At 32.1% G+C, this 14170-nt stretch overlaps 1 protein-coding gene across 1 annotated transcript; it reads right to left on the reverse strand.

The window, feature by feature from the left end:
* Nucleotides 1–16: 16 nt before the first annotated feature.
* LOC123672861 (ankyrin-1-like) lies at nt 17–5056 on the reverse strand. Its single transcript, XM_045607183.1, has 2 exons — nt 4780–5056; nt 17–1386 (listed from the first exon to the last, which is right to left on the reverse strand). Exons 1-2 carry the CDS (start codon nt 5054–5056, stop codon nt 17–19), a joined length of 1647 nt encoding a protein of 548 aa, XP_045463139.1.
* Nucleotides 5057–14170: the final 9114 nt, after the last annotated feature.

The following is a 14170-nucleotide window of genomic DNA, read 5'->3' on the forward strand; positions in this document are numbered from 1 at the left end:
AAACATTATTAAATAATTAAATAACAATTCTTCGTCTCACTGTAATATATCTTCTGAACATCTTATTTTTCAATTCTCTTCTCAGCCTTGTCTCAATTGATTTTTTTTTCTTCGGAACAGGAGTTTTTATGACAGGCTCCTCGAGATCCGGTAGTAATTTTCCGAATTTGTACCATTCTTTTATTGGAATTTTGTTTATAATTTCATTTATCACTTGGAAATAGAGCTTACCCTCAGAAACGACATAAAAAAAGTTATATGCATCTTCTCTTTCGTGAAATATTTTCAGCCCACTCTCCATAAGTGTTTTGAGTTCGCAGCCGTAATATTTGTAATCTCTCTCGTTGAATTCAGAAATGATTTTCCTCAGCTCTGGGTTTATACAGAGGTTCGATATTTGCATTTTGTTCGAAATGAGGATTCTCACAAGAGAATACTCTGGTTCAGTTAAAAATGTTGGTATTTTGCAGGAATTCAAACGTCTCAATTCGTCTCTACAATCTTCCTCAAATAGTTCATCTTCGCTCAAGTAACTAATGGGGTTAAAACCTGTTTTAAATTGTCCACTGACATCTCGAAGGATCAGAGTTTTCAAAATCATCTGTCGTATTACAGCACGTTGCTCCAGTAATAATATATCCAAATATGTTCTATTCAAATCATTGATAATTGTTAAGTTAGCGCCGGAGTCCAAGAATAAATCGAAAAACTGGATGAACGAGTAGCCCTCACAAAAGTTTGCTAAATCGTGCAGAACAGTGTCGCCCAAAAAATCTTGAATATTCACATCACCTCCTCTTTGAATTAGTAACTTCGCAAACTCCAGTGCATGACGTTTATGTTGTTTCTTAGCAATAAAATGTAAAGGAGTCTGCCTAAGTTCACCAAAGGCATTGGGATCGCATCCGGCATCTAATAAAATTTCAAGCATTTTCACATCTGTCTTACGTTTTTGGTAACATACAACATGAAGTAGAGTGTTGTCTTTTAAATCCCTCGTTCTGAAGTTTGCTCCGATTTCAAGAAGAAATCTCACTTGTCTTATTCGGTTTTTTTTAACAGCGAAGAATAAAGGCGTTTCCCCCAATATATTTCCTTCTTCTAAATTAGGATAATATTTTAGAACGTATTTTGTGATGTCCACACGTGGCAATGAAGCTGCGATGTGCAAGGGAGTGTTGTTCAAGAGAAATGATCGTTCATTATGGTGAGAACTAAATTTCACAGCGTACTGCACAACATCTAAGTTCTGATAAGCAACAGCTGCTAGAACTGAAGATGTGTGAAATGAGAAGAACAGCTGATGAAGATTGCACAGATTTGTATCAGTGTCATCATCGTCCACATATTTCATAACCTGTACAAATATTTTGATTAACTTTTCATCTGAAATTAAAGAGAAAAAGAATTAAAAAATGATAATATGAATATTTTTAACAATTATTCGGAATCAAAATATCGGGAAATAGGACCAAAATAAATGAAACTATGGCTTTATGACAACCGTGGCGACGTTTCGCTGATTGTCCTCTGCTTCCTCAGGCCTACAAATTTATTCCAAACATAGTTACACATTCATTACATCCATAATATTTCTTACCAAATTTTAAGGCCTGAGGAAGCAGAGGACACTCTGCGAAACGTCGCCACGGTTGTCATAAAGCCATAGTTTCATTTATTTTGGTCCTATTTCCCGATAATTTGATTCCGAATAGTTGATTATGCAGGACGCTAGTTCTATCAGTTATTTTTAATAATAATAATATAAATATACTATGATCTGAAATCTGGAAACATTCAAAATATTACTAGCCTTCCTAGAATTTGCGTACTATGCCTAAAATAATTACAAGATCAACAAAAATTCAATTTAAGGTAAGAACGATATAAATGGGGCTATGTTCAAGCGTGCAGTAATCTAGTCATTAATATTTCTGTCGGGCGTCGGCAAGTTCAAAGGTGCCGCATTCAGATCTTAAATATTACGGTCGCGCGTCAACATGTGTGCTAACTCTTGTTTTCACGAGTTGTTTGCACTTCATTAAGCTTGTATTTCTTTCACAAACGGTATATATACTATTCTTGTATGAAGTGTGGTTTCTTTTTCTTTGATATAATTTTATAACTATCGGTTTTTTAGATCTTCTAGAGTTATCTCTTTATATGTAGGTATATGGAATGTGTATTCCATTGGTTTCAATGAAAATAAGTGAATTTATATAGGGTGTTCATGAATATTCGCGATAAAAAATTTGGGGATGATTCCTTGTCTGAAAATAGGGTGGGTTTTTTATATAAATCCTTTTTTTAGCCCCTTCCCGCTAATTATAGCCCCCTAAAGCTGCCGCACAAAAGTTTCTAATTTTTTTCTTGAAAACTAAAATATTTACAAAAATGAAATTAACCTTGTCAGCTTAATTTCATTTTTTCAATTTTTTAAGCGGGCCAGAAATCATTTGAAAAAATTGTTGGTGGTGTTCTTCTATGATTCCAAGGGATAGGAAAAGCCACCCCTCAAACTTGTTTCGCAATAACTTTTTCTTCATTCATATTTTACAATAAGAAAATTAATTTTGGATAGACTGATTCATTCTTGACGAATAATGACTCTGGTAATTTTTTGCTCAAATTCACGTTTTTTGAGAAAAAAAATCAACAGATAATACGCCTGAATTGTGGAGTTTTGAATTATTTTCGACCTCGAATTTATCCAATAGGCGGATGTCGAAACGATATTTGCCCATATTGGGAACTGGTACAAATATAAAATAAATGTAATAAAAAAATATATTCAAAAACTCTTCACATATATAAAAACTACTTTTCTGGCGCCAAGTGGAGGCTAAAAAAAAAGTGTATATGAAAGACCCACCCTATTTTTTGAGAAGGAATCGCTCCCTGATTTTTTTCGCAAATATTCACAATATTCATATACCTCCCGAATAATATTGTGTACCTATTATTTTGAAACCTCAACGAAAGGATATGACTTGAATTATGAACAAAAACATACAATATAATGGATGAAAAAAAATGTTCTGAAATGGGGGGCGTTGTCTAATATTTTGCCACAGGCGAAATAGTACCTAGATACGGCTCCGATGAAAGTATAACATGAATATAATATATTTACAAAACGCTGAACTCAAACAAGACACTATGACTTATTATTTAATTCCACTTGATAGAATGAAAAAACTGATACTTGATAAATTAATGAGAATAAGAATGAAATTCTAATTTATCAAATATTCACTTGTCTGCGAGAAGGTGAAAATTTTTATCAAAAACGATTTCTTGTTTTACCCACAACCCAACAGATTTTAATTGAATTTATGTCGGACAAGTCCTTGCAAAATTCACTTCAGGTATGAAATTACGTCACATCTAGTGATATTCAATTACCAAGCAAAAGCTTGAAACGTTCACCCATCTGAGATTACTTAATTGTTCTACCTACTGTTCACGACGTTGCCGATGTGTCATTTTGTTAGTAATTCAAATAATTCATTCAAAATTAGTTTGGTTCGCTAATTCAAATAATTTAACATTATGCAAAATAATGCAAGGTCCGAAATCGAACATTAAATTCAAAAATTTAAAGCGATAGAATACTTTGACAAGAAATTCTTGATGTTACTTTCATTTTGAAACTTGGGAAAATCCAACGTTTTATGACATCATTTCATTGCTAAGATGAAGTATATATACCTACTATAGTAACTAGACCTATATCCATTTTACACCGTTCTGATAAGTGATAATATTAATCCATATTTTTTTGAAGCTTTTGATACAAAAAAGAGGCAATAGAGCTGAAAGAAGTAAATTGTTAAGAAAACAGTTATGAATGAAAAATAAGGAAACTTATGTTTTTTTTTTGTTGGTATTTCTGAAACACGAAATTTGGAACCTAAAGAAAATATTATCACGATATGTAACAATAATGATATGAAGTTATGAATAAAAATAATATTTTGCTTTACACTTGATATACCTAATAATGAACGCCGGAGATACGTGAACAAGAAACTGAACGCAGACGAGTACAACTACGTTAACAGATAAATGACATAACAATTACATTTTGACAGTCACGATAGACTAAACATGATATAGATGACTGATTATTAAATAATGTTCTTTTGCAAATAGCAAATAGATAGATATGTTAATTTTAATTGATGAAGTGTATTTTTAAGATGGTAAATGCTGCTTATTTTTAAATAATGTTGTTATTTTGTTTTATATTAGTATAACATATTAATTTAAAAGTATGTAAATATTAGCCTTTGAAAAAGCCCAAATATTGAACGAAACGGCAGGTGAAAATAAAAACAACAAAGACATCTGAATTTGTTCTAGTACCCACTAGTCAATACAACAATTATATTTAGGGGACACGGAACAATCTAACACTACTTTGACTAATTTTAAGTATATGTCAAAATTGGGATAATAGCTGCAGGTTATTCCTCTATTGCATAATTTATTAACAATACATGATATGATTGTACAGGGTGTACAGTTTTTGAGTATAAAAATTGGAATTTTCTGGCGAAGTGAGGCCTTTTTAATATTAAAATTGGAGTTAGATTAATCTGTTATTTTTACGATTGTCACTTAGAAATAATGCTTTGTAGTAAAAAATATTGATGATATACCTAAAGCACGTTTGCGATTGTAGCTATTTATACGTAAAAATATTCTTTGATATAAGAGAAAATAATGAATAATATCAGCAATAAAAGAAAATTAGTAATTTAGTAATTTGCTTACCTTTAGATTTCAATACTAAGTCGAGTAATTTGTAGCGACTATTACCCTTTCGTATATATGCGGTGGTGTCTGCCCCTTTAGAAATAAGGTATTGTATAATTTCGTAGTCTCTATCGGTAAAATCTTTTTTTGTTCTTTTATGCACTAATCTTCTCAAAAAGTAATCGATATAATCCATATTTTTGGATCTAGGTTTAATATGATTGATCACATCGTGAGCGGAACCAGAATTTACAATAAAGTCGTAAGAGCGACACTTAGTAGTAAACTTCACCATTTTTCTGTTTGTTATTCGAAACTCAAAATGAATATTTCGGAGGTAGGAACAAGTAACACAGAAACTATTCAACTGAGGCCTTCCGACTATGGAACAGCTTTATATAGTCAAATTCGGGTAGAAATTCTAAGAAGAAGCAATAAACATTAATTGTTGTTAATGTGTTCAAAAATAACTTTCACTTTGACATTTAGTAATTTTCCTTTTTCTAAAGATGACAATATCATTGTCAAACGTTCGTTAAACGTAAGATGTCTAAAATTCAGGTGTATCAACTGATTAGCTTTTGTTTTGCCAGTTTTGAGAATATTAGATAAGCTTCGTTATGTCAACTGTAGGTGGCGCTATCAACAAATTAATATTCTTGTTATTTATTATTTATGAGTTTTGTGCCATTATGGACCTATATATGTATATCTTTCATTATAGTTATGATCCATAGAAGCAATTCTTGTAATTGAAATACCAATAAACTCTCTCTATTACAAATATTTGAATTCATTCCTGTAAACGTTTCGTGTTTTGTTTCACGACTTTGCACGATCATACTCGATTACACATCGCTTTTGATTGGTCAGTATCGGGTTTTAATTAATGTATCCAATCAAAATCAACGGAAATGACAAGTATGACATTGCGGCGCCGCCACGAACTAAAACTAATATTTTCAATTTGGTCGAATGTCATTGCATTCAAAATTTGACGAGTGCATTCACCATGTTTTTAGACATCTTAGTTAAACGATAGATTAAAAAGTGATTACTGTAAGTTGTGGTAAATGAAAATAATAAATCTTAGTGCAAAATTTGAGCTGTTTTCGAACGGTCGTTTCCCTCTGCTGCAGAACACGAAATGCGAAGCATTTTGAAAAGAATTCATGCACAAGCAGAAAAGAAGTCATGCACAAGCAGTAAATGGTGAGAAATTTTCTGTGCAGCAACTTAAGAATCAAACTGTATTGGAACTACAGACTCAGGGCCCCCGCAAGGGACATCAACGCCCGCGTGCGGAACATATTTTGGCGCCCCTTAAAGGGGGGAGGTGGAGAAAAGCACTGCTGGATAATCGAAAAAATTTTTTTTAAGTTTTGTTAAGAATTTATTGTAGAATGGTTGAAAATCTATCAGCAACCTTCATTGCCAAAAAAACTTTATGGTGTTAGTTGTAATTTGGGATATCTCATTAACATAATATGCGACAATTTTTTATCTATAAATGATTTTTTTTTCATTTCCTGTTTCGCCGGAAGTGATACTAACTTTCGATTTTCAAACGAAACACCCTGTATATTATTTTATTTCTGAAATCTGCATAATTTTCTGAAGCCAATGATACCACATAAGTGACATTTCATACGTCAAAATTTGTTATAATTCAATTTTTAGTTTTTCATTTAAGTGAGCCATGATGGTTCCGATTTATTTCAATTGACCCGTCTAATACTAGAAAAATCTAAATCCCGTCAAAAATACTAAATTGCCTTTTTTATCAGCAAATAAAGTTCGTCGTAACCGTTTTTGGGGTGAAAATCAATTTTTTCAGATGGAACCATATTGGTACCGTGGTACCATTTATTAGTACTATTAATAAGGAATTTATCCATATCTGGTAATAAAATGTGCGATCAATACAATCAAAATTACAGACTCTTTCGAGAACTAATACATAAAATGAAAAAACAATTACTGTGCTGAAATCAGTATAAAAATACCTTTCAAATGAGGTATCACTCACCCCATCTTCCCAATTCAAAATTTGGGGGTGAGGGTTGTAGTAGCGCAAGGGTTGAAGCGCTATGCGTCCGTAACCTATTTCTTAAGTTGTCCCCCTCGAAACAGAAATCGACCTGTCCGAGCATTTCTATCGAAAAACTTTATTTCGTCTATAATCTCGTCTCTTTCGTTTTCAAATGGCTTGTTACATATAATGGATATTCCTCCTGGGGAGATATAGCCCCCTTATTTTACCCCCCTTGGGTACGCCAATGAACGGTTGAAAAGCGAAAGGGCTTAAGCGACAGTCGACACTAGGCAAACTTTATAGTAGAGCCAAGAACCATTTCAAAAATCAGGAAAAAAATCACTACGAATTGGTAGTGGAACGATTTTTCTGTAAAATATTGATTATAATTTATGAATGTATACCCGAGTGTCTACCTATCTTGTTGGGAGTTGGAAGTTGCGGCGTCAACTTTGGGTTTTTAAATGGAAATCCCTGTTATTTTTTCAGATTCATATTCTACGGAAAAAAAACGAAATTTTTATACGAACAATTTTTCATGTATAATCGTGATTGAATTTTTCCCTCTAAATGAAATTTTGGTCGTAAATGATCCAACTATTCGTTAAAACTATAGAAAACGTTCTGCGCATAAAAATATGGAGCTTGACGGAGATTGCTCTAGATTCAATATAATCATCTTTCAATTAGTTAATGAGAAATATTTTCAACCGAAAACAAATCATTTCGTCATATTCAAACAAACAGTTCAGCAGAAAACGTTCGAATTTCATGTGAATGATAATAATAATTACTTAAAGAACGGAGTAATTAAAGTCGTTCAGAAGGAAAATTAAAACTCGAATGAAGAGCCATCTGTGACAATTCGTAAAAAATTGTTCGAAAAAACTTTTGTGTGTTTTTTTGCGTTGAATACGAATCTGCAATGGAAAACAGGGGCTCCCATTTGAAATTTAAAAATTGACCCCCGTACCCCTAACAAGGAGGAATTATGGCAAAAATGGACTTACCACTTTAAACTATCAACCTGTTATATGAAACATTTTTCTGTAAGATGTTTTCTTTTTGAGAGTTTTGACTGATTCAACTTGAAAGACTCACCAGGTATGTACCGGGCGATACACCTCAGACGCAGATTCTGGTTTGAGGGAGTAAATGGAGATAGATATTTTGAAAATTAATTTTTGTTATGTGTAAGAGGTAGTTAGAGGCATAATTCAAAATTATATTCATAATATATACAGGTTTTTCGAAAACAACGATATTGACCAAATTCACACTTTTTTAATGTAACACCTTGTATATGAATGATGAGTCTTCAGTTCACCCTATATTTACCTTAAAGGCTTCATTTACGAGAAAATCACAAAAAATTGAAAATAATATACAAATATACAAAATTGGCTTGCGGGGTCACCCAGATTGAACATTTCCAGATTTTTTTATTTTTGTTGTTTCTTCCTCTTTGGTTCATCCATTTTATTGTTATAGTTTTTAAGTATGTAAGGAAACAATTCAATATTTTGTACCTGTAGGAGGTACCAGTTATGTCATTAATTTCATTCAGAAACAATTTTAGGAAGAATAACTAGATAACCTAAGTTTCAATGGGTTGGCTACCTGGGGGGTTACTCATTTTTATCACCGAAATCATTACAAATCGTTAATACTTCATCTGCAAATGATGAGTCAGTTGACAGTGACAGGTTATCTAAAGAATTAGAAGCAATCCGATAGACATCTTCACACTTTCTGCACTTTCTCAATTCACATCCAAACCAAGCCACAATCAAAAAGACACAAGGAGTTATTAGTTCCCAGAAAATTCAAACATCTACAGAATAGGACAAAAAAAAATCAAGATTTGACTTGAACATGCTTACACAGATACAGTGGCGTACCCAGCCGTAAGCCTTGAGGGGGATTGAGTTATAAACGAAAAAAAATTGTTTATTAATTTCCAATGTCCTATGAATTTACAGGCACTTCTTGATATTGATTTTCATCTGTCGAAGAGTCCAGCTGAATTCAAACGCGAAAAACTTGATGATTCGCCTGCATCAACTTCTTTTGAAGAAGTTTTCTTTCTCATAACAAGATTCCGATTAGTTTTGAGATCGTACAACACACATTAAAAGTTAAACGTGAAATATAACAGAAAACTTTCACGTCAACCACCTCGAAACTAATCAACAGAATATATTAAACCTACTGGTCTATCTTTATGAGTGAAAATGTGAACACAGTATCTGATGGAATCCAAAATTCCGACAAAGAGATTCTTTGCTCCAAAAAATGCGATAATTTGATTTTATCACCCAGTTGCAGGAACATTCATTAGAATTTAAAGCCGACTTTTTTTCCTGCATCAATCGGCGTAGCCAATAGGCTCCTCGTATTGGAGAATTAAAAATTTAATGACGGAATTAAATTCTAATGAATCAATTCGATTAGTTCGAAGCTTCTACTTCAGATTCTCATTAATTTTACCCGATTGTTCATCATCAATTTGGCATTTATAGTCCGCATGTAAATACGGAGGGGGAAATATCCCCTTTATCCCCGCCTTGGGTACGCCAATGCACTATTATACAGGGTGTTTCCTAAACATGCGGCAAAAATTCAGGGGGTTGTTCCTTGGACTATTCTAAGAATATTTTGTCCTTCGATGATTTTTGAAAAACCTCTTTGTTTCGAAGATACAGGGCGAACAACATTTTTCATATTTTTAAAATTAATAATAGTTTAAATAAAAATGCGTACCGCACTGTGTTTACTAAGTAGATACAATTTATTTTTAAATTTGTTTAACAACATTCCAATTACTAAAAACGGCCAGTTTTTTGACTAAAAATTGCTAATACATCACAAAACGAATTCAAATGAAAACCGTGTTTAATCTGTATTCCTTTACCATCTGCACTTATCAATTTTTAGTCGAAAAACTGGCCGTTTTTAGTAATTGGAATGTTGTTAAACAAATTTAAAAATAAATTGTACCTACTTAGTAAACACAGTGCGGTAGGTACGCATTTTTATTTAAACTATTATTAATTTTAAAAATATGAAAAATGTTGTTTGCCCTGTATCTTCGAAACAAAGAGGTTTTTCAAAAATCATCAAAGGACAAAATATTCTTAGAATAGTCCAAGGAACAACCCCCTGAATTTTTGCCGCATGTTCAGGAAACACCCTGTATACCGGATCTTTCATTGTCATAGTAGAATCAAAATCTTCTGAAAATATAGGCAATATTCATCCAGTGAATTTAACAAAAAAACTAGCATCGATAAATGGGGGAATATAGAAGGATATCAATAACTTTCGATTTCTCGGATAGAGCGATTAACTTTTTTGTGAAAATCTTTTTTTTAAAGATCCGAATACAGTTCATCGGAATAGGTAGGCAACAAAAAATAAACATATTTTTTCGAAAATCACCGCTGATAAGATGAGATGGAGATGGAAAAGTTCTGACAAGAGAACTAAGGTTATACAGGGTAGGCTTCAGAAAACGAAACAGACTAGATAACACGTGGAATGAACTTATTTCGAAAAAATGCTCGGACATGTCGATTTTTGATTCTAGGAGGACAACTTTTCAGATCAAATTCACATCCAAATCGTTTCAGCCCTAGAGCCAGTTGCACCGTTCAAAAAAATACATTGTTTCCATTAGGGCTGCGAATCATGAATGAATGATTTGAATATTCGAATAATCATTGAATAATTATTCGAATAATTGCATTTTGCATTATTCGAATAATCATGAATATTCACTGAATAGTTGAATAATCAATGACTACTTTTCTATTAATGAATAATCAGTGAATAGTCGAGTATTCACTGAATAGTTGAATAATCAATGACTACTTTTCTATTCATGAATAATCAGTGAATAGTTGAGTATTCACTGATTATTATTCAGTGAATTGTTTTCTATTCAGTAAGTAATTGGATATTTATGAAGTTACGAATGAAAGTTTGAATGATCACTTGATTCACTATTCAGTAATGATTAAAACAAGGTTTTGTGATTCACTACGGACAAATCGTTTCATTGATATAAAATTACTGGAAATTACATAATATTGAAATTTATAGATACAATTGAATTAAAATTATAAATAAACTCCTGTCAGTGTTCGGAATCCAAACAAACAAATTGTCATTCAAATTAGTACGTTGTCGTTGAAGAAATTGGCTTATTTTGATAAATTATATTATTTGAGGAACGATTTTACTATAAATTTATAGACAGAAGGAACGAGAATAATACCGTAAGTTCGAACTTGAGGTTCAACTAATAAACACGGCTTTTTACAAAATCTGGGGAATGATACAGGATTCAAAGTTACTGGTATTAACCTCTTTCCTTCTGTCTATCAATTAATACTGAAATCGTTCCTCAAATACTCTTATTTATGAAAATAAGCCAATTCCTTCAACGAGACCGTACTAATTTGAATGACAATTTATTTGTTTGGATTCCGAACACTGACAGGAGAACCAAAAATGGCGGTGTGTGACGTCACACTAATAGAGCGTATATGGCGAGAGGCAAAACACTAAAACGATTATACCACGTCGCAAAGGGTATATTCACTCATCCAAACGCTCGGATTTCATTGGTTCATTAAAACATGAGTTTAATCACTGAATATTGACTGAATATTCATTGAATAATCACTGAATAATCAACGATTAGTTGAATATTCATGAATAATCAAGCATGAATATTTGTTTGAATGAATTATTCGAATAATCGAATAAATTTATGGATGAATATTCGAATACAAAAAGGCGAAAAAGTCCCAGCCCTAGTTTCCATAACCTTTCTCTATATTTTCTACCGATTTGTTAATTACCGATGTTTAGCTAAACAGGATATATATTTGGCAACGTTGCAAAATTTCGACGCTTATCATAGAGAAATCAAAAATTTCAGTTTTCTAGTATAATGTTTTGTGTTTTTGTGGTGTAAAAATCAAAACAAATTATGAATTATTATTATGAATAATCATTAGATTTTTTTAGACACTAGACGGAGTATTATTACACACCATTAGAGCTACATTCACAAATTGTTTTGAAATACAGAGGGTGCACCATAAAAGTTTAAACGAGTAAATATATCTTTTTTCTTATGGAACACTCCGTTTTTCATTTAATTTTCAGATTGCATGGAATAAATGAACCCAAGTTTTTTCGAACTCATATGCTTAAAACTTACTAACTTTTTCATACATTGATTGTTCTTTGGAAAAACTGATAACTTCGAAATTTATTTGAATGAGATTCTAAAAGTGAATACAAGAAGAACGGAGGTTGGTAATGACTTTTTGATAATTATTGAGAACTCTTTTGTGTATTCGAAAAGAGATGGTTCATTGATGACTCATTCAAACATTAATATTGTACTAATAACAAATGATACAACCTACATTTCACATTCTCATTTGGTAGACAATATTTCAAAGATGGTAAAATTTGCTTACCAATAAAAAAATAAAATACAGGCAACGTCATTAACGTTTGAATGAGTCATCAATGAATTGTCTCATTTTTAACGCCCAGTAGAGTTCTCAACTATTATCAAAGTCAGTACTTTAGTCTTACCTCCATACCACAATACTTCTAGGATTAACTTTCAAAATCTCATTTAACTAAATTCATTAATTTCGGAGTCATAAGGTTACTTTGAAGACTTTTCAATTTTTGTAAAATCGAAAAAAGATAAGTTTTGAGCATATCAAACTTTGAACAATTTTGGGTTCATTTATTTTTTCCAATCTGAAAATTCAATACAAAACAGTTTATTCCATATTTAAGAAACATATGTTTGATCATTTAGACTTTTTTGGAATACCATGTGCATTTCCAAACAATTTGAGAATGTAGTTCTAATGAAGCTTAATAACACTGTCGAAAAATAATTCCAAAATTTCAGCGCTCAACCTTAAAAGAGCATCGCGTCAGTGGTGGAACACCCTGTATGTAAATTATATTATTGGTCGCAAACTCCGCAATATTGTTCTAGAGCTCAAGACAACGGACCTCCCCGAATTTTTTTTTCTAGCTACAGCCTTGAGTGTAAACAGTGATTATGCCACATAAAGCGTCATTTGAAAGATGGTGCAAGAGAAATCAGAAAGTAGTCAGCGTTTAAATTTTAATTAATGTTTAGGCAAACGGAGCAACATAAGTGTTATAACCGCAAGCCCTAAATTTCGAATAGGGAAGATGGTGTATGTGATACCTCATTTGAAAGTTCAGCATATTAATTTTTTTCTCATTTGATGTATTGGTTTTAGAAATATTCATATTTAAATTTTGAACAACACTGGTTTTTGCCGACAAGCATGCTGTATAATCAGTTAAAATTTCACAAGAGCATAGACAATATTTGATTATACACCGAAATGGCTGTATTTTCGATAACATTGGTGGTATCTCAATTTGAAAAATAACTTTTCGAAGCTTGAAGTTTATAGTTTAGAGATCTCGTGATGATTATCCAAAAAGCCTCCAAAAGCCTTTTTTTATCAACTGTTCAAATTAATGTTGAGAACGAAGAAATTTTTTTCCGAAAATACCATAGCTACTTCTTGTGGAGAATTCATTCAAGATTTCAAACATTCCTTTAATTTTCTGTGCAAACATTGATTGGTGAGATATTGATGGTTAAGGACAAAAAGGTCATTTTCAATTCGAAGTTCAATATTTCAGAGAGAAATGCTCGTATCAAAATTTTCAAAAAAGGATATTGAAGATGAATGAACAAGTTATCTCATCCATATAGTGGTTAAAATGAAAAAAAAATTCAAAGTCTGTAGGGCAAAGATAAAAACTGAAAAAATTTCGCCGAAATTTCAGACACTATAATCATTAGAATTGAGCGGTACATGTTGCTTGAAAAATGTTTTCATCATGAGATCTCGAAATTATAAGCTTCGGAAAGCTTTTTTTCAAATTGAGATACGACCAATGTTATCGAAAATACAGCCATTTGAAAAACCGCTAAAAATTTCGAATTTCATTTTGATCCTTTAATTTATACCACTAGTATATATAGTGAATGCTCGAGTTGGTATTCGTTGAGAGTATACAACTCAGGTTCTGATGAACCAATAGAATCCGTAAATTTTCCATAGTAACGGCGTATTGATAAGTGAATATACTACTTGACGACGTGGTATAATCGTTTTGGTGTTTCGCCTCCTGCCATATTGTGATCATTTCCATGGTAACATTCTTGGACGTTCGCCAAAAAATGAAAGTCAAGCTCAGTGCCACAGTGAAATGTCATTGAATTGTCAAAATGCCGTGCTTTGGTTATGATTATTGAAATTATTCGATATATAATCGTAACGA

This window comes from Harmonia axyridis, chromosome 1 (assembly GCF_914767665.1).
Source record: "Harmonia axyridis chromosome 1, icHarAxyr1.1, whole genome shotgun sequence".
NCBI lineage: Eukaryota > Metazoa > Arthropoda > Insecta > Coleoptera > Coccinellidae > Harmonia > Harmonia axyridis.

Coding starts and splice junctions, on each gene's coding strand:
- LOC123672861 (XM_045607183.1), bottom strand. CDS start 5,056: ATGGTGAAGTTTACTACTAAGTGTCGCTCTTACGACTTTATTGTAAAT. Junction 1,387..4,779: donor CTTAGTATTGAAATCTAAAG/GTAAGCAAATTA, acceptor CTTTAATTTCAG/ATGAAAAGTTAATCAAAATA.